Source organism: Lampetra fluviatilis, chromosome 1 (genome assembly GCF_964198595.1).
Source record: "Lampetra fluviatilis chromosome 1, kcLamFluv1.1, whole genome shotgun sequence".
In the NCBI taxonomy this organism is placed as follows: domain Eukaryota; kingdom Metazoa; phylum Chordata; class Hyperoartia; order Petromyzontiformes; family Petromyzontidae; genus Lampetra; species Lampetra fluviatilis.
Window position 1 is genome coordinate 1478073 of NC_136275.1, and position 22287 is coordinate 1500359.

The 22287-nt window shown below is 57.4% G+C and overlaps 1 protein-coding gene across 1 annotated transcript; it reads left to right on the forward strand.

The window, feature by feature from the left end:
* The first annotated feature begins 4580 nt into the window (after positions 1-4580).
* On the forward strand, positions 4581-21823 carry LOC144948880 (uncharacterized). Its single transcript, XM_078878626.1, is given in 8 exon segments — positions 4581-4736; positions 12836-13009; positions 14880-14948; positions 14951-15066; positions 15068-15142; positions 17763-18059; positions 19561-19823; positions 20676-21823. Coding segments are annotated over 7 exon segments (1980 nt in total). The 5' UTR covers positions 4581-4736; positions 12836-12861; the 3' UTR covers positions 21688-21823.
* Positions 21824-22287: the final 464 nt, after the last annotated feature.

Genomic DNA, 22287 nt, shown 5'->3' on the forward strand with positions numbered 1-22287 from the left:
GCTTTTGTTCGGCCGGATCGAGGGGGCTAAACGGGCGCGGCACGGGCTAGAGAAGAGATGGAGTGATGTGGTACAGGAGGACGTGGAGCTGAGTGGACTTGCCGATGACTGGTACCAGCGGTGTCAAGATCGGCCTCAGTGGAGGAGGCTCGTGAAGGACGCTACTGGGCAGTTGGAGGCAGTCGCCCTCCAACAACAACGGAGGGCGGAGGAGCGACGCTCACAACAACGAGCGGAGCGCCGGGTGGCTAAAGCACAGCAAGTTGGCACAGTAGGGGGCACAGGTGGTGCATCAGCCAGTCATCTCGGTCATCTCGGTCAGTCGACCCGTGGCACCTGGGTCTGCCCCGTGACCTCCTGCCAGCGGGCGTTCGACACTTCACGTGGCCTCAAGGTGCACATGGCCTGGCACAAGCGTCGTGGTGACGTCACCGCCACTTAGTGGCGAATGGCGGTTGTTGTTGTTGTTGTGTGTGTATGTGTGTGTGTATGTGTGTGTGTATGTGTGTGGGTGTGTATGTGTGTATGTGTGTGTGTGGGTGTGTATGTGTGTATGTGTGTGTGTGTATGTGTGTGTGTGGGTGTGTGTGTGTGTATGTGTGTGGGTATGTGTGTGGGTGTGTCTGTGTGTGTATGTGTGTGTGTATGTGTGTGTGTGTATGTGTGTGTGTATGTGTATGTGTGTGGGTGTGTATGTGTGTATGTGTGTGTGTGGGTGTGTATGTGTGTATGTGTGTGTGTGGGTGTGTATGTGTGTATGTGTGTGTGTGGGTGTGTGTGTATGTGTGTGTGTATGTGTGTGTGTATGTGTGTGGGTGTATGTGTGTGGGTGTGTATGTGTGTATGTGTGTGTGTGGGTGTGTATGTGTGTATGTGTGTGTGTGTATGTGTGTGTGTGGGTGTGTGTGTGTGTATGTGTGTGGGTATGTGTGTGGGTGTGTCTGTGTGTGTATGTGTGTGTATGTGTGTATGTGTGTGTGTATGTGTATGTGTGTGGGTGTGTATGTGTGTATGTGTGTGTGTGGGTGTGTATGTGTGTATGTGTGTGTGTGGGTGTGTGTGTATGTGTGTGTGTATGTGTGTGTGTATGTGTGTGGGTGTATGTGTGTGGGTGTGTATGTGTGTATGTGTGTGTGTGGGTGTGTATGTGTGTATGTGTGTGTGTGTATGTGTGTGTGTGGGTGTGTGTGTGTGTATGTGTGTGGGTATGTGTGTGGGTGTGTCTGTGTGTGTATGTGTGTGTGTATGTGTGTATGTGTGTGTGTATGTGTGTGGGTGTGTATGTGTGTATGTGTGTGTGTGGGTGTGTATGTGTGTATGTGTGTGTGTGGGTGTGTGTGTATGTGTGTGTGTATGTGTGTGTGTATGTGTGTGGGTGTATGTGTGTGGGTGTGTATGTGTGTATGTGTGTGTGTGGGTGTGTATGTGTGTATGTGTGTGTGTGTATGTGTGTGTGTGGGTGTGTGTGTGTGTATGTGTGTGGGTATGTGTGTGGGTGTGTCTGTGTGTGTATGTGTGTGTGTATGTGTGTGTGTGTATGTGTGTGTGTATGTGTATGTGTGTGGGTGTGTATGTGTGTATGTGTGTGTGTGGGTGTGTATGTGTGTATGTGTGTGTGTGGGTGTGTGTGTATGTGTGTGTGTATGTGTGTGTGTATGTGTGTGGGTGTATGTGTGTGGGTGTGTATGTGTGTATGTGTGTGTGTGGGTGTGTATGTGTGTATGTGTGTGTGTGTATGTGTGTGTGTGGGTGTGTGTGTGTGTATGTGTGTGGGTATGTGTGTGGGTGTGTCTGTGTGTGTATGTGTGTGTGTATGTGTGTATGTGTGTGTGTATGTGTATGTGTGTGGGTGTGTATGTGTGTATGTGTGTGTGTGGGTGTGTATGTATGTATGTGTGTGTGTGGGTGTGTGTATGTGTGTGTGCATGTGTGTGTGTATGTGTGTGGGTGTATGTGTGTGGGTGTGTATGTGTGTATGTGTGTGTGTGGGTGTGTATGTGTGTATGTGTGTGTGTGTATGTGTGTGTGTGGATGTGTGTGTGTGTATGTGTGTGGGTATGTGTGTGGGTGTGTCTGTGTGTGTATGTGTGTGGGTGTGTATGTGTGTGGGTGTATGTGTGTGGGTGTGTATGTGTGTATGTGTGTGTGTGGGTGTGTATGTGTGTATGTGTGTGTGTGTATGTGTGTGTGTGGGTGTGTGTGTGTATGTGTGTGGGTATGTGTGTGGGTGTGTCTGTGTGTGTATGTGTGTGTGTATGTGTGTGTGGATGGCGGAGCAGCAACACGAGCACTCTCGTTTGCTGTTCAAGCGGCTCCTGAACGCTGACGAGGCGTGGCCGCTCGCGATTGCCGTGATTCGCCCGTCAGGACCCCACAGCGGGAAAACCGAATCTAGAAAGCGACATCTCGCAGACGAGAAGGGGCCGTCCATAAATGACGTCACGCGATTTTAGACGATTTTTGACCCCCCCCCCCCCCTTTGTCACACGGCGTCACAAAAAGTCAGACCCCCCCTCAAATATGACGTCACAAAGCTCTGCCCTCCCCCCCCCCAAAAAATCAAAACATGCTTCAAATCGCTTTAAACTATTGTCATTGTAGCGCGTGTTTAATGTGGCGCTGCACTCTGATGTTGTAGGAGAAAACATTTATTAAAAAAGTCTATTTAATTAAGTAGAACGTGTCGTCTATATTTAATTAAAGTTGCGCATTTTGATGTGACGTCACATTTCTTACCCCCCCCCCCTCGTCACACATCGTCACAAATGTCTGACCCCCCCCCCAGGTGCGTGACGTCATTTATGGACGGCCCCAAAGTCGTCCACCGCACTTATCCTCCATTGGAACCTCATTTGCCAGTAAACAATATGATAATTGGGTTTTTACCCTTTTATCTGGCAAAAAAACTGACCTTTTTTACAAGGAGTCATGTTTGCATAGACCACAATACCTGCAGTCATAATGCAAACAAAAAACATAACTCTGATAATATATGCACTGTCCTTGAAGTTGATTGGTCCACACCCGAGACAGCTTTTCTTAGAGCCTAGTCTCACATGGTGTTGGACCAGATGACGCCAAAAGGCGCACAACTCAAAGACAATGCACCATCAGAGTATGCGAGTTCGGGGTAAAGCATTTACACCATTGGAAACTCATTTGCCAGTAAAACATATGATACTTGTTTTTTTACCCTTCTATCTGGTCCAACCCATGTGAGACTAGGCTCTAAGGAAAGCTGTCTCGGGTGTGGACCAATCAACTTTAAGGACAGTGCATACATGATCAGAGTTATGTTTTTTGTTTGCATTATGACTGCAGGTATTGCGGTCTATGCAAACATGACTCCTTGTAAAAAAAGTTGACAGTTTTGTTGCCAGATAAAAGGGTAAAAAAACAATTATCGCACTTATCCTATTAGCCGGGACATTCGCTAATAAACGCGCGCGCGAGCCAGTAAGGGTCTCGTGATTTGCCTTCTGCTAATTTCGTCGAGTTTGCTGGGGACGCTTAGAGAGAGAGATGTGCAACAGCAACACCGCTTACATTGTACGGCGCTGTGGATGCGTGTGATTAGCGACAGTGACAGAAAGCCCCTCGCTCGCTCGCTGTCACTCCCATTGCAATATCTCGTGTTGCGAGTCCTCCTGTAAGCAAATGTTCTCGTGGCCTTTAAGCCGCTCGCTGTTTGTATACCCACTGTTAACTTTTTTCGTGTAAATGCCTGCAGTGTTACGTGTTGTGTGTGTTTTAATTTTGCTGCTTCTGTGCTCGTCAAACGAACGGGCACGATGTTTGCTGTCGGTCTGAACTGGAACTTGCATTGACCACGCAGCACGTGTCTAGAGAGATGGTGGGTGGTTGTGGTGGGTGGTTGGTGGTAGTGGGTGGTGGTGGGTGTGGGTGGTGGTGGTGGGTGTGGGTGGTGGTGGTGGGTGTGGGTGGTTGTGGTGGGTGGTGGTGGGTGGTGGTGGTGGTGCTGGGTGGTGGTGGGTGGTGGTCGGCGGTGGTGGGTGGTTGTGGTGGGTGGTGGTGTGTGGTGGTGTGTGGTGGTGGTGTGTGGGGGTGGTGTGGGTGGTGTGGTGGTGTGTGGTGGTGGTGGTGTGTGGGTGGTGGTGTGTGGGTGGTGGTGGTGGTGTGTGGGTGGGCTGCCACAGACACCACCACCAACTAGCAGCCACCCTCCGCGGGCACGATCTCGCGAGAGCCGCCAGACCCAGGCTCGCAGCAAACTCCCCTCGAGTTAAACCTCCACTATCAGTGGCGCCTTGAGCAGGAATGTCTCCCTCCCTCCCTCCACACCGATACCCGCAGCCTCAGCAGCCTTGCCCCCCCCACCCTCCACACACTCACCCATCCACCAACCACCACGGGCTGGGTGGGGTGGATGCGATGTGGCTGGCTGGGTGGGTGGTGGTAGTGACGCCACAAAGACGCCGGTCCAATGGAGCCCCCCCCACTCCTCCCTCTGCCCTATCCGGGGAGGCGGCTTATCCTGGTGGTGGTAGTGGGGGGTGCCGGCCGGCCTCCGCGATGCTAATGCGCCGGGAGGGGAGGCCGCGCATTGGCCGGGGCTTGCGCGGCGTGCGAAAGGGGCTGGTTCCATACCTCCTCTGGGGCGGCTTTTGTCTGTCCAGAGCAGCAGCAGCGGCGGCGGCTGTCGGTGTCTCTCTGTGCTGCTGGCGGCAGGAGCGGGAGACGTCGCCGCACCCGCCTCGCTCGGCTCACACGTACAGGTAACCCACCCCCCCCCCTTGCACCCAGCCAGCCAGCCAGCCAACTCGAAGGGGGTCTCTCTCCCCCCCCCACACACATCCACAACCCTCGTTCATTCCCCGCAGGAACGCGCCGAGGCAGGGAAGAGGTTCGGCCTTCGCTTGCCTCGTCCGGCACACTCCGTCATGCGCTGTGGCTTTGTCTGGCGCTTTAAATGCCCCCCCCCCTCCTTTGTTTCCTCCCTGCCGCTCCGTTTCTCTACCCCCCCCCCACTGCAAAACAGTCACAGGAGGAGGAGGGAATGAGTGGTCGCAGCTGGGCACAATTGTTGTGTTTCGCGTCGTTCCGAATGATGTTGCCCCTGTGGCAGGATAAGAAACGTTTAACAATTCTCCCCGGCTGACTTCGTGTAACGCTGCATGGACACACGTTGTTCCAATTGGCACTTTATGCGCCGGCAAGCAGACTGTTTTCCATGCCATGTATGGACATCCTGCCACCGGTATGGGGGTTTTTTTCTCCAATTTTTTTTTATTTGGGGGGGTGCCTGATGTTTTGCGACATTTCGCGCGGTGATCTCAGAGTTGCCCGACTTCCCGGTAACATTTAAATGCCGAGCCACGAATCTTTCGGATGAGTCATGTGATCCCGTGTACAGCATCAGCAGCAGCGGCGGAACAGCTGACGCTACAGCTCGTGCACCCAACTCGTGCCGCCTTTCGAGGTCCGTGCGACGGTGCGGTGGCACCGCTGCGGATGGATCGTGCCCCACACGGGCGCCACTCGCTTAACGGCGTGCGCGAGCCTGTGCAGGAAGGTGGCCATGGATTATTGATGACCGCTTCTCATCTCCAGGCGGGTCTGCTCTCTCTCTCTCTCCGGCCTCTTTGACGATCCGCGCAGGAGGGGAGGAGGCCAACGACCCTCCCGATCAAGGACACTGCGCGCCCATTCCCTCGAGAGTGGCTCGGTTCCTGACGGCAGCCTCATAAATAAAGGCCTCTTTTAAAAAAACAAAACGAATTGACGAGTGTCTTCGGGCACGGGTGGTGTAATTGTAATCGGTCCCAAAGCCTAAATGTTCGGAGCTTAATTTTTTATCATACAAAAGTGCCTTTCCACTTAAAATTGTGGGAAATTTCCATCGTGTTTTTTTATGAGAACGGGTTGCTGTGAACAGTGGCCATCAACAAAAGCAGACCTCTCCAGCGGTGAAGTGAGAATGGCCGGTAATGAGTACAGTATTCGGCAAAAGACGGCAGATTGGCAGGGGTCATTTGTGGGAACATTCCTGGAGGGGTGAGCCTCCCTCTCCCAAGGGCCATTTAGCCCGCAGTGTAAACACCGCTCACATGGGTGGGAATAAGTGGAGGCACCCTTACTTTACTCGCTGCCACGAGAAATCCATCCGCCACCTTAATGTGCACATGGCAAGAGGCTGCGTCTAATGATGGCACACGTCGAGAGGGAAAGTGCTTAAGATGGTGAAATCTAATGGCGCAATCGTGGACAATGTGGCACCAACCCATGTCGGAGGAAATGGCACAGGGTTAAGGGTCACACGAGATTATTGTGAAAATCTGAATAATTATCACGTGTTAAACATTTCTGGTCGTTCTAGTCATTCGTCGCATAAGAGTTCCTCCCATCTCGACTGATCTGCTGTAGAGGCAAGTGCTGTTAGCAAGCGCACGTGAAGGCTAGCATGGCACAGGACGGGGTAGCGAGACCATTATCCCGTGGCTTGCAACGTTCTCGTCTCGCCAGTGCTGCTGTTCGCACATCACACCGGCTGTTCACTTCAACAAATTCTTTGGTGATGCCGCATTGCCAGCGGTGCACAAGCACAACCAGGTAGACTCATTTAAGGCGACCTATTCGAGACGCACCAACGTGTTCGGATGGCATTTGCCACCGAGGCGCAATGGCCAAGAACCTAACCCAGGTGTTCGACATTACAAACGTGGCGTGTGTTCGAACCGCCACTGCTCACTGCACATTTGTACGAAACAAAGATCTGCTTTATATCCGCCGCGGTCCATTGGGGGCAGGCAGGTGCTGTTGGCAAGCGCGGGACGCAGGGCGACACGCCGCCCGTATGGCCAGCGGCGTGTCTCCCAGTGCTGCTATTTGCTCGTCGTGGGCGAGCACCGGCTCGGATTCCAGCCGCCGCCGCCGCCGCCGCTGTTGCACGCAGGTCGCCGGGTTTGCGGCTCAGCGCGGTGCCCACTCTGCCACCGTTTACCCAGCACGGCCTTATTTTTTGGTATTTTGAGAGCACGCAATCGTACAAGAACGCATAAACACACAAGCCCCGAAGGCAGCGGGGGACCAGGGCCCGGCAACACACGTTTGTGCGCGCGTGTGCGCGTGTGTGTGTGTTGCAGCGCGTGTACAGTGCGTTTTTGAATGAGTTTATTCTTAGCACAGGAAGACGTTGCGGTGGCAGTGAGAGGCTGGCTCGCCGGCCTGCGTGGGAGCCTCGGGTTGCGGGCCGATGGGGGGGTCACCCGCTGGGGTGGCGAGACGGCACCTACGGAACTGGTTCTGGGTTTTGCTCCCCTTCCCCACTCATGCGTCGTCGAGGGTGGCCTCTTTGAACACGGGAAGATTTCTGTTTTTTTTTCTCTCGACGTGAGGGTGCAGCTGTGGCACATCGGTCACTCGAGGTTCAATTCCTAATCACGGCTAGCATCAGAGGGTGGGTACTGATGTCTGAACCAGTTCTGGGTCTGACCCCTCCACCATCCCCACCCCCACCTTCACCAAACGGCGCTAACCAGTGTCGTGAATTATGATCGGGCAACCGCCCGTGACGGGGCGCAGGGACACATTTATCCAGCAGTGGATTGATGGAAGGCTGTAAATTTTTTCACGTTTTTTTTACTCTGTCCACAGAGGCCAAAAAGACACCGAGTCCCGTTCCCAGTGCTGTCAGCGCGCACGGCACTCTGCGGCTTGCCCGAGTTGCGTTCGCGCGGACAATAATTCACTGTTCTCGCTGACGGGCGATCCTCCAGGGGGCAAAGAACGCCTTTGGTTTCAGATCAGAACTTTGACTCGATTCTTCCACCATAAGGCTAAACATTTATTTCTTTAAAAAAGTGTTTTCAACCTCGCGTGTAGCTGCCGAAACAACTGCGGCTTATCTTAGGAACATTACGCGCTGGACGTTTCTTCTCTGCCGCAGCCACAAAGCGTGTCCGTGCTCGTCGGCGCAGCGATCGCCTGGCGCGAGTGGTGCAACTGCACGGGTCGGAAGGAAGCCCAGACACCGGGCAACGCACAGTGAGCGGGGTGGGGGGGGCAGGGTGGACAAGCTTGCACCAGAACGCGTGCCAAGCGACGCTACGCCGCTGCGTCTGAACCGAGCCCGTCGGAATGACGCGAATCGGCAAAATGTGTGAGTCGCGATGCCACCGACGGCACTGACAGTGCCGAGCGTTGCTCAGGCTACCGTGGTGCTCGCTTAGAGGCGTGCTGCTTTCACTTGCTCTCTCAAGAGGTGGGAGGAGGGGGGCGTCATATTGCAATTGCAAACTATGATATGCGATTGTGTTGAAGCGCTTATGATCTGATTCGTATCATCTGCATCTGCAGCCCCATTTCTGCAATTTGATGTGGGGGGTGGGGTGGCAAATGGCCAGATTAGCGAAAAACTGCAGGAAATTGTCCACATGTCAGTGGAAACGGCCTTTCCGCTGACTCAAGATTTAGGCCCCTTATCTGCATCCCCAGGACTCTGTTCTGTGTGTAAGCGGTGGGAACAGATAAGCGGACAGGATGATGCACGCGCGCACACCACGCAGTCTGCTGCCTCCCCATCACCTGCAGTCGACGACACTGGGGTTCTGGCCTCGAGTTCTCTCCTGGCTGCTGCTGCTGCTGCTCGTACCGCCCAGCGGCTCTCATTCATCTTACTGCACTCGGGGCCACATCTAACTCATGTCACGGGGCCCCGCGCATCTCAAAGAGCTCCCCCGCGGAGTTGCGTTTCGTGCGCACTGCACGACACGACGCCACGCGCACTGTCTATTATTTGACAGAAAAATGCTCTGTCTCGTCGCTTCCTCCTGACGCACGTCTCCGCTGTACGGCGTCTCCTAACGCGGCAAATAAAAATTGCAATTTTCGCTAAACGAGGATCCTATGAGAATCGGCATTTCTCTCGGGAATGAGACCTGAGCCTGAAAACAAAGGAATTGATTATTTAATTGAAAAAAACTGGCCAAAGGGAAACTGTTTTTAATTGTGTGATAATGTATCTGGACGCTTGCATGGAATGGATAATTATTTGTGGGCACAGTATCGCGCTCACGTGGGAGCGTATTGGCTGCAAAAGTGGTGATGGCCTAATTAGCAGAGCTGCAGAATTGGACGACACGAGACGGCGCATCTGGGAACGATGGGCGCTCCCCGCTTCACGGGGAAGGGTTTCGGAGAGTGTGGCACGGGGCGGGGATATACGCAACGTCGCAAACTTCTCAAGTAAATCTCGTGCCAGGATCAGCGATACATTCGGAGGAGGCTGAGCCTTGGATGAAAATGTATTTCCGATCAAGCAAGACTTTTAAATGTGTGATTAATAATAATTATTATCTTTGGGCAAATAAGATGCAGCAGAAAATTGAGATAATAGATGCGAGTGCTGCCCAGGCAAGTGGCATCGGTGTGGAGTTGCTACATCTATAGATTATAAATAAAATCGGTGGGGTATCAGGTGGAGGGAGGAAGCCAATGGACCACGAGCTAGGAAGAACCCCAGACAAGCGGTTAACATACCTTCTCTGCGTGTATATGAAACTCCACTTATCCACGTGTACACACACTCTACTAAGACACGCAGATATGGCTTCAGCATAAGGATCGGTGGCTATTCGTTTGCGATGAATTTTCTGCTGCAACGTCAGTCCCTCTCCATGGCAACGGGAACATCTTCACGGTCACCGCTGCACTCTGCGTGACGAGGCCGTCCCGAGGTCTCGTCGTCGCAATTCCCAGCGCTGCTCCTCCTTCCTCCGCTCCTCGTCGCCGCCGCTAATCACTTCTCGGCGTCGCTAATCATCGCGCCTTCAGGCCGCTCGCAGGTCTCTCTCGATGCTCAACGCGCCACGGTGGATATTCGGCGGCCACGTGTCCCCAGTAGGGCACGACGGTGATGTGTTTTGGGTTCACGATGCAGGCAACCATCGTGGCTTGTTTCAAAAAGGAAGTTTTGCATCTCTGCTCTCTGTGCGACCCGTGGCCTTTGTCAAACATGTCGGCGATCGTGGCATTCCTTCCATTAACGCTCTCTCTCGTTGATATTTACCCAAGAGCTTTGCATCAGATACCGCCAGTTGCATCAATTGTCAAACTGTTTTATGTATTTCATTTGCTGTCATGCCCGGCTTCTTGTTCGTCATATTTTCCTGTGTATTTTTGTTAATTGTTACGTGTAAAATACTTCAGAAATCCACGCCCGTGGCTGGATTACTCACGACGCCTGTTATCCGCGGAACCAATTTGGTGGCTGATCCTTTAATCTGCAATCCTCTCCTTCCCATTATCCGTGATCATCTATGACTTGACCTGCTGCTCATTGCTGAATGGTGACCTATTATATCTGCAACATTATTTGCGGATAACTGGATATGATCAGCAGAGACGTCCTCTTATCCGTGGTTTTCCACGGTGTTTGCTCAAGGATACGGTCGCGGATAACCTCACGGATAAACCGGATTAACGGAGGTTTACCCGCCCACAACAAAGCGGATAAATGGAGTTCTGTCCATAGATGCACATTTAAAGCTTGCTTTTTTCCTCCGTATTAGCTTCCGCAGTTCAAATATCTGCACAAGTTTCCCGCAATTTCTGTCTTAATCATTTGTCCCACTTTTTCTCTACACATTGTTTTTACTTGCAAACAGGTTGCTTGGTGTCGGTGGGCTCCCATCTGGTCGAATCAAGTGAACCGACTCACCGCTGTTAATTCTGAAGACATTTAGCCTGGGTACGCAGTTGGTCAACAGTTCTCTTTGGCAGATGCCCGGTGCAAAGCAGCACAACGCTTGGCCCTGGATGTGATTGAGGCTGGCACAAGGAGGGAGGTAGCAGAGGAGTGGGGGGGGGGTCAGGTTTTTTTGTGCGTGTCCTGGGAGAGTTGGCGCAGGAGGCGTGTGTTGTTGTTACCCGTGTGCCTGAATGGTTTCAATCGGAATGTTTCCTCTGGGACTTTTTTAATTCACAACAAAAAAAAACTCCCGCAGGAAACACGCGACGAGTGTTGAGTGCGTGGACTGGGCCTTCCAGCGAGCCGCGCTGCGTCCGTGGAACCGATTTGCGCCGATCCAGGCCGTTGGCGCGTTTCGGGGTTGGGAAACCCGGCCCTGGCGGAGCCGCGTGCGCCACGCCAGAGCCGCCCACACAGAACGAGCGCCGCCTCTATTTTAGAGATGCGGGCAGGGGGGGGGCGCAAGGTTTCCCAACGGCAAAAATAGCTGCAGACGCTACGATAAGCGAAAGGGGTAGCGTAGTGAAGCGTCTGAGTTGCACGCTTGTTGTTTATTGCTTGTCTTTGTTGTTTATTGTTGTTGTCTGGTACCCCCACACCATTGTGCGGACGCAGAGTCGGTGTCTCTTTGGTCTCTTGATGGTGTGGGGTGGCCACCTGTCCAGGCTTCACCCACAGTCGGGGGAGTTGGCATCTGTTGTTTTCGTGGCACGAATTTATTTGTGCTGAGATTTGGTGGCATTAGGTGTAGCGTTTGTACGGTATACTGCGAGTTCCTGATAGCTCTAGGCTCATCGAGAAACATGTCCACGATTGGTCTGCACAAAAGGTGTCAACCCTTGCAATGACCAGGTCTTCACTCGGCATCACCAATCGCGTGGCTAAATGACCTAGATTTAGATGCGGTGGTATTCTATCCATAGACAAGCTTGCCCTTGCCATATGAAAGCGGAATTTTCACTGTGGCCACGTGCTGTAAACAGGAGATGAACACCGCCTCCACGCTTGCTTGAGCAGGAAATCACGGCTTGGCTTTCATTCAAGCTCGGCCACACACACCACAATTGGCGGTGTCCGGCTCGCGAGCCGGTCCACGTTCGGCGAGACGGGGGCACCGGTCGGACGCCTCGTGCCTTTCCCACGGAGATTTCCGGTCAGTTCGACGCGAAATTGAGACAAAATAACATTCAGAATCGTCCCCCCGCCCCCCCGCAGCATAAGCTCACTGAGAGAGGCCACCAATCCAGTCGGGGGGATTGAACGCAGCCGTTACCCTGCGGCGGCGGCGGTAGCGGCATCTGCTCCTGATGGCAGCCAGGGCTCGACACGAGCCTGCAACGGGCCGCTGTTGCAGACTGCACGCCGGGACAGCGCGCAGTCTGCCCCGCAGGCCACGGGGGATGTTCGTGTGACCCCCCCTCCCTGCCTCCCTCCCTGCCTCCCTCCCTGCCTCCCTCCGCCACCTGCTGCGCCTGCACCTGCCCCCAAAACAGCCTGGCTGCGTGCGAGCCACCCCTCCCATTGTGCAGCCTGCCTGCTCGTACACGGGGCGCGTGCCGAATGATGGATTCAATATTCAAATGAGCAACTCGAATTCCACACCTTGTTCAGAGCACTGTTGGTGGTCCTCGACTCGGGGTGGAAATTCCTCCTTCCTCTTAGAGCCGTGACCCAGACCGACTGGTGACTTCTCAGAAATAGTCGTCGCTATTCCCCTCTTGTCAGTCCGTTGCTGGACCGAGGCCTCCTAATGCCGTGTCGATCGTGGGGGTCGGGGGGGGAGGGGGGGCGGGTCTGTTTGACCATACTTCACCCCCGCGGGTGAGTGCGAGATTTGGTGGCGATCGCGCAGAATCATTGCGGTTGTCACTGCTGACGTTAGCCGCCGTGACTGAGAATCCTACCCGGTGGCAAGCATCGCTCGGAAAGATTCAAGCCAAAAGTGTCTCAAACGAGTACGGGGGACACGGTCTATCTCCGTCGGAGGTTCTGAGCCGGCGGTGAAAATTCCACATTGCTATGACGGGAGTCCCTATGCAGCACATGACAGTGTGCGCATAATGCCGCGGGTCGGGTGGCCGGGGGCGGCTGTTAACGGCGGGCGCTCGCTGTGCGATATCCCGGCAGTGAGCGGCGGCTTCTGCGGAGCCACGATGAGTGAGGTGCTCAAGAGGAAGTTCGAGGAGGTGGAGGGCGACTCCCCGTGCTCCTCCTCCAAGGACTCGGAGGAGGAGCTCTCGGGCAGCGAGAGCGTCGACAGCGGAGACAGCGTCAACCCTCCGGCAGACACGCACTTCACACGTGAGGCCCCTGCACGCGCCGCTCCCCGCCCTGCCGCTCCGCTCCCAAACTCCCGCCGATCCCCGTGATCCGCTTGATGACACCGCTCCCGGCGGTGGGCCAGGGGCCAGCGCGTTCGCCGGTCGCTCGCCAGCGCCTGGGGGTGGCTCGTCTGGCTCGGCGCCTGCTGGCAATCCCAGGGACCCGCGATCGTCGTCGCCGTCATCGTCGCGGGCGTCGTTTGTTATTCGCGTAGAATTCGGACGAGACAAATTCTCTTCAGCGCAACGTTATTCCGTCATTATGGGAACGTGACTCGTTTACCATTTTAATGATGAGCCTGTGACTACCGTCACCTGGAGCGCGCCCCCGATCTCATCGGATCTCGGAAGCCTTAGCAGGGGTTGTGCTTGGATGAGTGATGATCGCCATCATGCCCACGAGCTTGTCGTTGGGCTGAGCTATGTAACGGTCGGCAGAGGGCAGCGGAGTCTACGTCTGTGCTCACCCCCCCCACCTTCACTCCTCGGTGACCGGCGTGGTGAAGTATGGTCAAATAATCTCGACGACTCGCACGGCCCCGTAGGGACGCGCTCATCCACGAGCAGGTTGCTAAGGGGGCCGGACGTGCGCATAGATTCTTATTAGCGATTCGCGTAATCCGCTCCCAAACTCCGTGTACCATCGGTCGCAAGCTGCGTTTTCAATAAGTCACTGACGTGCGTTGTTGGGTAGGCGGGCAATCGATGACACACGGCCGTGACAATAACAATGAATTTGTTCTTAATGCACCAACGACGTTTTTGCTGCAAGGAGTTCCTGGCGAGGTGCTGTGGAGCGCTGCCAACCGCACGCGGGCGGAGAGAATCATCGTTTCCCGTTTTTGTAAACGCCCCCTACGTTCGGAAGTGAGCAGCCAAGCGGCGCCGTCTCTCTGCGCAATCGAACCTCGTAGGCGCACCCTTTACCAATGGCAGAGCCAGGGTTTTCAGGTAGGGGGGGGGCAACCCCTCCAGCAATGAAAAATGATAGAGGAGTTGTTAGTAAGTAAGGACTTGTCCCTTGCTTTTTATTCGACGCGCGTGCGGCGATGGCGCAGCCATCGATCGAGGGTCGAATTCGAACCGCGTTGTGTGATCGGCATCGCGCTCGCTGAAGGTGTTTGCCTTCAGGGAAGTCGTGGACTGTTTACGCAACTGCGCACAATTCTGAGTCACTTATAACCGCTTTGCCGTTACTTATTGCCAATTATGGACTCAGTTTATTGTCCTATCATCTCATAGAGTCCCTGTTACGTAATAATATGCTACACAGTGGCAGTGGGGGTCGCAAAATACCGATTTATTACTAATAAACCCCAATGATCTTATCGAAATTAGGGATTTCGATTGGATCATTGGGGGGGAAAGTACCACCTCACCCCCCCCCCCCCCACTGGCTCCGTCAGTGCCCTTTACAAAGCTTCACCCTCTCCACGATATCTCTCATCAATTCCAGTTCGGAGTAGTGTTGCCTGATCTAAGGTACATAAAAACCGGGACATAGCTACGGGAAGAAGACTGCCTCGCAATCCTCGAAGATGGCAGCACTACGTGTGGAGTGGTGCGTCGTTACACAACTGACAAAGCCGGGAGATTAAATTATTAATGCCCCCGGAAAGGCATGCTTCTCAGGGCAGCCGTCTCAACAAAAGGATAGTCCTGGGAAAATCGAGGCAGGTGGTGATGCTCACCTCCGATGAGCACGGTTGGCATCGTACTGTGCGAAAGAAGTTCTACGTACGTACGTACACATACGACGCCTTAGTTCGAAGCCGGGGACTGGGAGGCTCCGTAGCGTGATGCAATTGTGATGCGGTGGCGCGATTGTGATGCCGGCGTTTCCTCCGCAGCCTCCTCCATCCTACACCCGCCGAAGCGTCAGCGCGGCAAGAGCGTGCGCTTTCGGCCAGGTGACGGTGTTTCCACTTCCCGCGGCGCCAGGGCTTCACCAGCGTGCCCAGCCAGGGCGGCAGCACGCTGGGCATGGCGAGCCGCCACGACCACGTCGCCGTCTACTCGCTGGGCGAGTTTGCGCGCTGAGCGCGAGAACGTGCACCAGCACGTGCTGCGCCAGCACCTCAAGGAGGAGAGGCTCAACGCCCTCCGCACGCAGGTACGCGTGCGCCCGCGCACGTTGCGACTTATTTTCGCGCCGTACGTAGCCCACCGCACGGGTCGGAGGTGCCGGGGAAAGGCAACGGCTGAACGCGCAAAAGCGGTTTTAAGGAAATGAGTTTGTCGATGTGGATGATGTAAAAGTGCGCAACTCCAGTGGCTTCCTGACATCGGAAGAGCATTCCAGACGGCCGCCGGAGCCTCGTCCGAAAGCGACCGTCGAGTGATGCACTGGGAGCGGGCGGCACAGGGGTGGGAGGGCGGGGGGGGGAGGGCGAGGGGGGAGGGCGAGGGGGGAGGCGAGGGTGGGAGGGCGAGGGGGGATGGCGAGGGGGGAGGGCGAGGGGGGGAGGGCGAGGGGGGAGGGCGAGGGGGGATGGCGAGGGGGGAGGCGAGGGGGGAGGGCGAGGGGGGAGGGCGAGGGGGGAGGGCGAGGGGGGAGGGCGAGGGGGGATGCGGGGGGATGGCGAGGGGGATGGCGAGGGGGGAGGGCGAGGGGTGGGGAGGGCGAGGGGGGAGGGCGAGGGGGAGGGGCGAGGGGGGAGGGCGAGGGGGGAGGGCGAGGGGGGAGGGCGAGGGGGGAGGGCGAGGGGGGAGGGCGAGGGGGGAGGGCGAGGGGGGAGGGCGAGGGGGGGAGGGCGAGGGGGGAGGGCGAGGGGGAGGGCGAGGGGGGAGGGCGAGGGGGGAGGAGGCGAGGGGGGAGGGCGAGGGGGGAGGGCGAGGGGGGAGGGCGAGGGGGGAGGGCAGGGCGAAGCCTGTGGGGGAGGCTCAGGGGGGGGGGGGGGGCAGCAGCTGCTGCTGCTTTCGCTCGTCTCTTCACAAAACGATCTCGCCCACTCGGTGATCGGCACGAGAGATGCACAGGCACCGTTTTATTTTCTGTTTGTTTGTTTGCCAGGAAAGCCTCACTGAGTCTCGTGACTCTTGCTGAGCTTCATAGCTCATCGGATTTCTCCATTATATTTCTTTGTCAGGAGGGTCCTGCCGAGTTTTAAAAAGCAAGGATGATTGCGACCGTATATTCGAATTGAGTAACGTGGTAATTAAAAAAATAATAATTGCACCGTGGCGTTGGGCACGCAGTGGCCTGCTCTTGTGAATCCCGTCACAGGATCGTTAACGTCCACAGCGTAGCAGACAGCGCGTAGCGTTTATAAGATTAATGCGCATCGCGGTATTACCCAGGGCGGCCGCTGGAATTCGAACCGTCGCGCTTGGGCAAGAACGACGAGCGGCGTCGCTTCGAGGGTGGCTCTTCAATGCGCCCGGGCGTACGGTGTTACAGTGTACGTGCGTTGAACTTTTTTCGCGCCGTACGTGGCCAGCCGTGCTCATCGGAGGTGCGGGGGAGGGCAGGACGACGAACTAAACACACGGAGAAAAAAGAAATGAGGAAGTCGACACGAGCCGGGTGGGGTGCTGTGTGCCGCCCCTCCACTCCCGCATCGACGGGCAATGTGGATCAACCAGAAAGCGGATCGACGTAACTACACCGAGCGTGCGAGTGAAGAGCCCGGCACGAGAGCGTGCCTCTTCGCATGGCAGAGAGAATGCCCAAACACCGCGTGTGTGTGGCCAGGCAGCACAAGCGCTGCTCCGGCAGCAGCACAAGCGCACGGTGAAGACAGTCACATGGCAACAGCAGCTGACGGCGCGTAGGGGAAGGGGAGGTGGGAGGAGGGGGGAGGATCGGTTCGCAACTGCTCACCCATCCCTCCCTCCCTCCCTCCCCCCCTCCATCTCGGCCGGGTGTCACGACCTTCAACCCCAACCCGGCACCCCAAAGACAAAGGTCCCCCGTGTCGCCTCGACAGACTGTAGGGGCAAGTGCTGTTAGCGAGCACCTGGGAAGGCCGGCACGGCACACGATGGGGTGGGTGGCCAGCACCACGCCCGGCCGCCTTTGTCTCCCCAGTGGCGATGTATACACACCACACCAGGTACTTATTTAAGGCAGAGTCGACCTAGGGGAGGCCCAGGACCGTCACTGGTGTTGGTCGCGAGCGTGAATCAGAATCTGAATCTTAATTTCGACTGCAGGAGGAATCCGATGAGCCATGAAGCTTTTTGTCACAGATGCCCAGTGTGGGCGGGTCAACAAAACTGAATTGGGGTCACCGGTTTCGTAACGCAGAGCGTGCTCACCACTCCACTCCGTCACTGCCCACCACTACCCCCCACCCCCCACCCCTACCCCCCACCACTACCACCCACCCCCCCACCCCTACCCCCACCCCTACCCCTACCCCCATCCCTGCCCCCCATCCCTGCCCCCACCCCTACCCCCCACTCCTACCCCCCCACCCTACCCTCACCCCCATCCCTACCCCCCACCCCACCCCTACCCCCACCCCAATCCTTACCCCCACCCCAATCCCCACCCTTACCCCCACATCCCCACCCCTACCCCCACCACCACCCCCCCACCCCTACCCCCCACCCCTACCCCCCACCCCTACCCCCCACCCCTACCCCCCACCCCAATCCCTACCCCCACCCCAATCCCCACCCTTACCCCCATCCCCACCCCACACCCCTACCCCCCACCCCTACCCCCCACACCCCTACCCCTACCCCCTACACCCCTACCCCCTACCCCCCCACCCCCGTGGGAGCAGCTGACGCAGAACGGCACGCAGGACTGCGACCGTGCCCGCGCCCTCACGGTGGAGGACATCGCGGACGAGGAGGTGGACGTGCGTGCCGTGCAGGTGGACGACTACTTCTTCCTGCAGCCGCTGCCCACGCGCAAGCGGCGCGCCATGCTGCGCGCCTCGGGCGTGCGGCGCATCGACGGCGACGAGAAGCAGCAGCTGCGAGCGATCCGCGTGTCGCGCGAGGAGTGCGGATGCGACTGCCGTGCGTACTGCGACCCCGAGACGTGTCCGTGCAGCCAGGCCGGCATCTCCTGCCAGGTGATGCCCGCGCCCCCATTAACCGCGCCAACGCCGGCGCCGCGATTCACCGCACCTGCTGTCCCCGTGCCGCGCTCCGATGAATCGCAGCCGCACCGCGCTGCGATGAGGCACGCGTGAACCGCGATGGGCCACGCCTGCAACACGCCATGCTTTGACGTGCGGCCAAAACAGCCTCTACGTGACTTTACCGAAAAAACCTAAGTGTATGAATCCTTGCAGTCACGAAAGCCTCAAATCTAGCCTCTAGGAGGCTCGTTTGGCTGGTTGTGGCGTGAGCAAGTGACAGCACGGCTGCTCCTTTAATTTTACCTTCAACACCGCACTCTGACGAGCTACACCACGAACCCACGCCAAACCAACGCCGCTCCCAGACAAACCGCGAAGGTGATGCATACATGGGTGCATTGTAGGATCGGGTTGGCAGATCGCACTGATTGCAAAAACACCCAAATCATCACCCTGGCCTGCTGCTCTTGCTCATGTAAGAACAGCAAGTGGGTTAATGAAGCCATCCGTGCAGACGTGTGGGTACTCTCCGAGCACAGAACTGGAGTGTCTTGAAACTCGGCGAGATATTTACCGGATGACTAAATGACTTTGCTATAAAACACACCAGCACCACCACGTCCACAAGAAGCAACTGGCAAACGCGGCTTCCAGAGTGAGTGGCACCACTCGAGGCGCGCGCGGTGCACTGAGCGACGTCGTTGACGGTCCCTGGCATCAGCGTGCTGCGCACAGCCACTCCGACCCACTCTAATCCACTCCGATCCACTCCGACCCACTCCGACCCACTCTGATCCACTCCGAGCCACGCCGAGCCCCAGACCCGCAGCTGCGCTTGCAGTCTAAACTAATAAATGTTGCATTGTGACCAGGGAAGGCCCACTGAGCTATGTAGCTCTCTTTCAGGAGGCATCTGGCCACAAATGACAGCTCAACAATTAATTGGGGACAAACGCGTGGCGACGTTGATTCCAAATGTGGAGAAAAAAACCACGCGGACACGGGGAGAACGCGCAAACTCCAAAAATACAGGCGTCGGGGTCAAACCCCTTGACCCCATGTGTACCAGGTGAGGTAGTTAACATCTCGCCACGGTGGCACCCCAGTCGGGTGCAGCAGAGCCGTGCACGTGGCGCGTGGTACAGACCCGGACGAGGTCCCGTCGGGACGGCGCGTGTGACGCACCGCACGTCACGTGGCCAAGCTTACGCGCCGGTGCGGGTTTTTGGTAACGCCGGCAAGCGGGGCACGCGGCCTTCCACGCCGCACTGCCGAGTCCCGCAAGGTCGTTCCAAGGTGACCCGTCTCCGGCCATGAGAGGCCCGGTGACTACTTGACCCTCCTGGTGAAATGCAAACGCCGAGGATAATAAACTGCGTACAACCTCCCCCCCCCCCGCCATGTCCGCTTCCTGCTCCCCCCACCTCTCCCCGCGCGCCCTCCCCCCCCCCACCAATATATTCACCTTGCCGCGTCCCTCTCCCTCCGCCAGGTGGACCGGCTGTCGTTCCCATGCGGTTGCACCAAGGACGGCTGTGGGAACCCCGGGGGGCGCATCGAGTTCAACCCGGTGCGCGTGCGCACGCACTTCATCCACACCATCATGCGCCTGGAGCTCGAGCGCAAGCAGGCGGGCTGCGACGACGCGGGGGGCCCACTCGGGGGGCCCGGCGTCGACGGGGGCCTGGTGCACGGCGCGGTTGAGAGGGCCTGCGGCTCCTTCGGCGAATCCGTGCTCCCGCAAGACATGCTCGGGTGAGCGGCGTTCGCGAACCCGCCGGCCGCTCGGTAGACCCCACGGGGCCTGGGTCTGTCCCGTGCGTACGTTGAACTTCTTTCGCACCGTACGTGGCCAAACCGCGCGAATTGGAGGTGCGGTGGGAAGGAGGACAAACTGAACGCTAAAAGCGGTTCTCAAGAAATGTGTTTGTCAATGTAGATGACGATGATGTAAAAGTGCATAGCTCCAGTGGTTTCCTAATATCGGAAGGAAGAGCGTTCCAGACGGCCACAGAGGCGCGTCTGAAAGCGCGCGAGGCGGTGACCCTCTTTGTTCGATGATCTCCTTCTGCCGGCGCAGCTTCCACGCTTCGCGTGAAATGCCTCGAAGTGCGTACCTAGCCTGGCGCAAGCGCTGTGGTGACTTCACCGGCGCTTCGCGGCGTTGTCACAGTGTGGGGAGCGGTGGCGCCGCGCTACGAACTTGGCCATCCGAGTTGCTAGGCCTGCCCCCTAGGTCAGTTCAGCCTTAATTGAGTACCTGCCCCAGCAGTCTGGGTGCAGCTTTGTCTTAGTGCATTCACTGTTGACAGCCCTGAACCAGTGGCGGAAGTTGAACATTTTCAAAGTGGAGGGTAGTCTCTACATAGAATCACCACTGTTGATGAACTTCATATGGTACTCACTTTATTGATTGATGAGGAGAGGTTATCACAGCGCCTGCCAGATACGAACATCTCCGTGCCATTGTTTCCAAAGCAGTCGGGTTTTTTTGTGTGTGTGTGTGTGTTTACTGGAGTACGGTGTTTGTCCGGGATGTGGTGCGCTGTGAGATCGCCATCGCGTCACGTCAAGCCTCTGCTCGCCGTCTGTCCCACCCCGTCCCAGCAGAATGTCGGGCAGAGATAACAGCCCCATGATGCAGCTATTTGCCGGCGACGTGATGAGCGGCGACGTGATGAGCGGGGAGGACGGAGACCCCGACAGCCCCAGCAGCGGGTTCGCCTCGACGCTCTGCTCGTCCGAAGATGGGGGAGACGGCACGACGGGCGTCGAGTACCGGATACCGTCGGCGCTGCACCTGGGCAGGGTGGAGGGAGAGCTTCACGTGAAGGGCGAGCGAGTCGGAGAGATGTCTTCCTACAGCCTCGACTCCTCGCTCTTCAGCTTCCCGTCGGACGACCTTCCGTCCATGTCCCTCTTCCCGAGCAACTCGTCCTCGGCCTCCTGCCTCTTCCACGGCGAGGAATACGGCCTGAGCTGCGTGCCTCTGCACGGGGCCCAGGACGCGCCCACCCTGCAGGAGATGTCCCCCGCCGTCGACTGCGCGCACGACCGCCCCGGAGCGTCTCCGCTCGCCGCCCCCCCTCCAGGACGCGCCGCCGGGCGTCGTGGCGCACGAGGAGACTCGCCCGGAGCTCGGCGCCGCGTGGCGGGACGGGCCCCCGCGGCCCGGCGCGTGCCGGGAGCAGGAGCCGCCGCCGCGTCTCGCTCGCGAGCAGCGGGAGGCGCCGACGCGCCCCCGGCACGGAGCCGCCGTCGGCCCCTCGACGCGCGGCGACGTCGCGGACGGCGGCGGGGGCCCGGATCGGATCGTCTGCCGCGGCGAGGCGGCGTTCGAGGTCGAGGCGGAGGGCGACGCGGCCCTGGAGCGGCTGTCGGTCGGGCGCTCCCCGCTCGCGGGTCGCTCCGACGGCGGCGGGGAGGCCGCGTCCCCGCCGACAAACGGTTCCGGCGCCCGAGCCGCGGCGGACGCGGCGACGCCGACGCGCGGGATCGAGGACGAGCGCGACGCCTGCCGCGACGCGCCGACGTACGGACTCGCGGGTTGGCAGCTTGCGCCCGACGCGCGAGTTTCAAAAGGAGCGCCGCACTCCTCCTTCGTTGCCAACGAACCTGAACGCGTCCCGCGCGATGTCGGGGCTGGCTGCGGCGCGAGCGGCACCGAGGGATCGCCGGCGGCGCCCGGCCCGGAGGCGCGCGTGGAGGAGGAGAGACTTGAGACGGAGGAAGCCGTTAAAATGATTAAAATGGAGCAGAAGGATATCTGAGCCTGTCCCTCGCAACCCAAGAGCAATGTCGTTGAGCGATGGGGGGGGGGCTCTCCCCCGCCGCTGGCTGTGAATCAAAGGGAGCGCCGCGGAATCCCTCGCCGGGCGTCACGGCGTCGCCGGGGCTCGGGCGACGGCGCCGCTCCGAGAATTTCGACGGCCGCCTCGTTTTAACAAAAAAAAAAATCTCCTCCCACACCCCCATCCTTCGAGTGAAATGCAATTTCAAAGGCGTGGCTTCACGTGAATTTTAAGTGTCCCGTGTTTTAAGAGAAGTGTCGTGGCTCTGTCAGACGGCGCAGCCTCGTGTGTTGGTGTAAGTGAGCCGTGCGTAGTGATTTTAGAATGTACCATAATTGTTTGTGTGGCGTCAACGAGATGATGATGACTACAGGAGAAAGAAAAAAAAATCTAAACTCTCGTACCCGTCGACATTTCATTTAATGGTT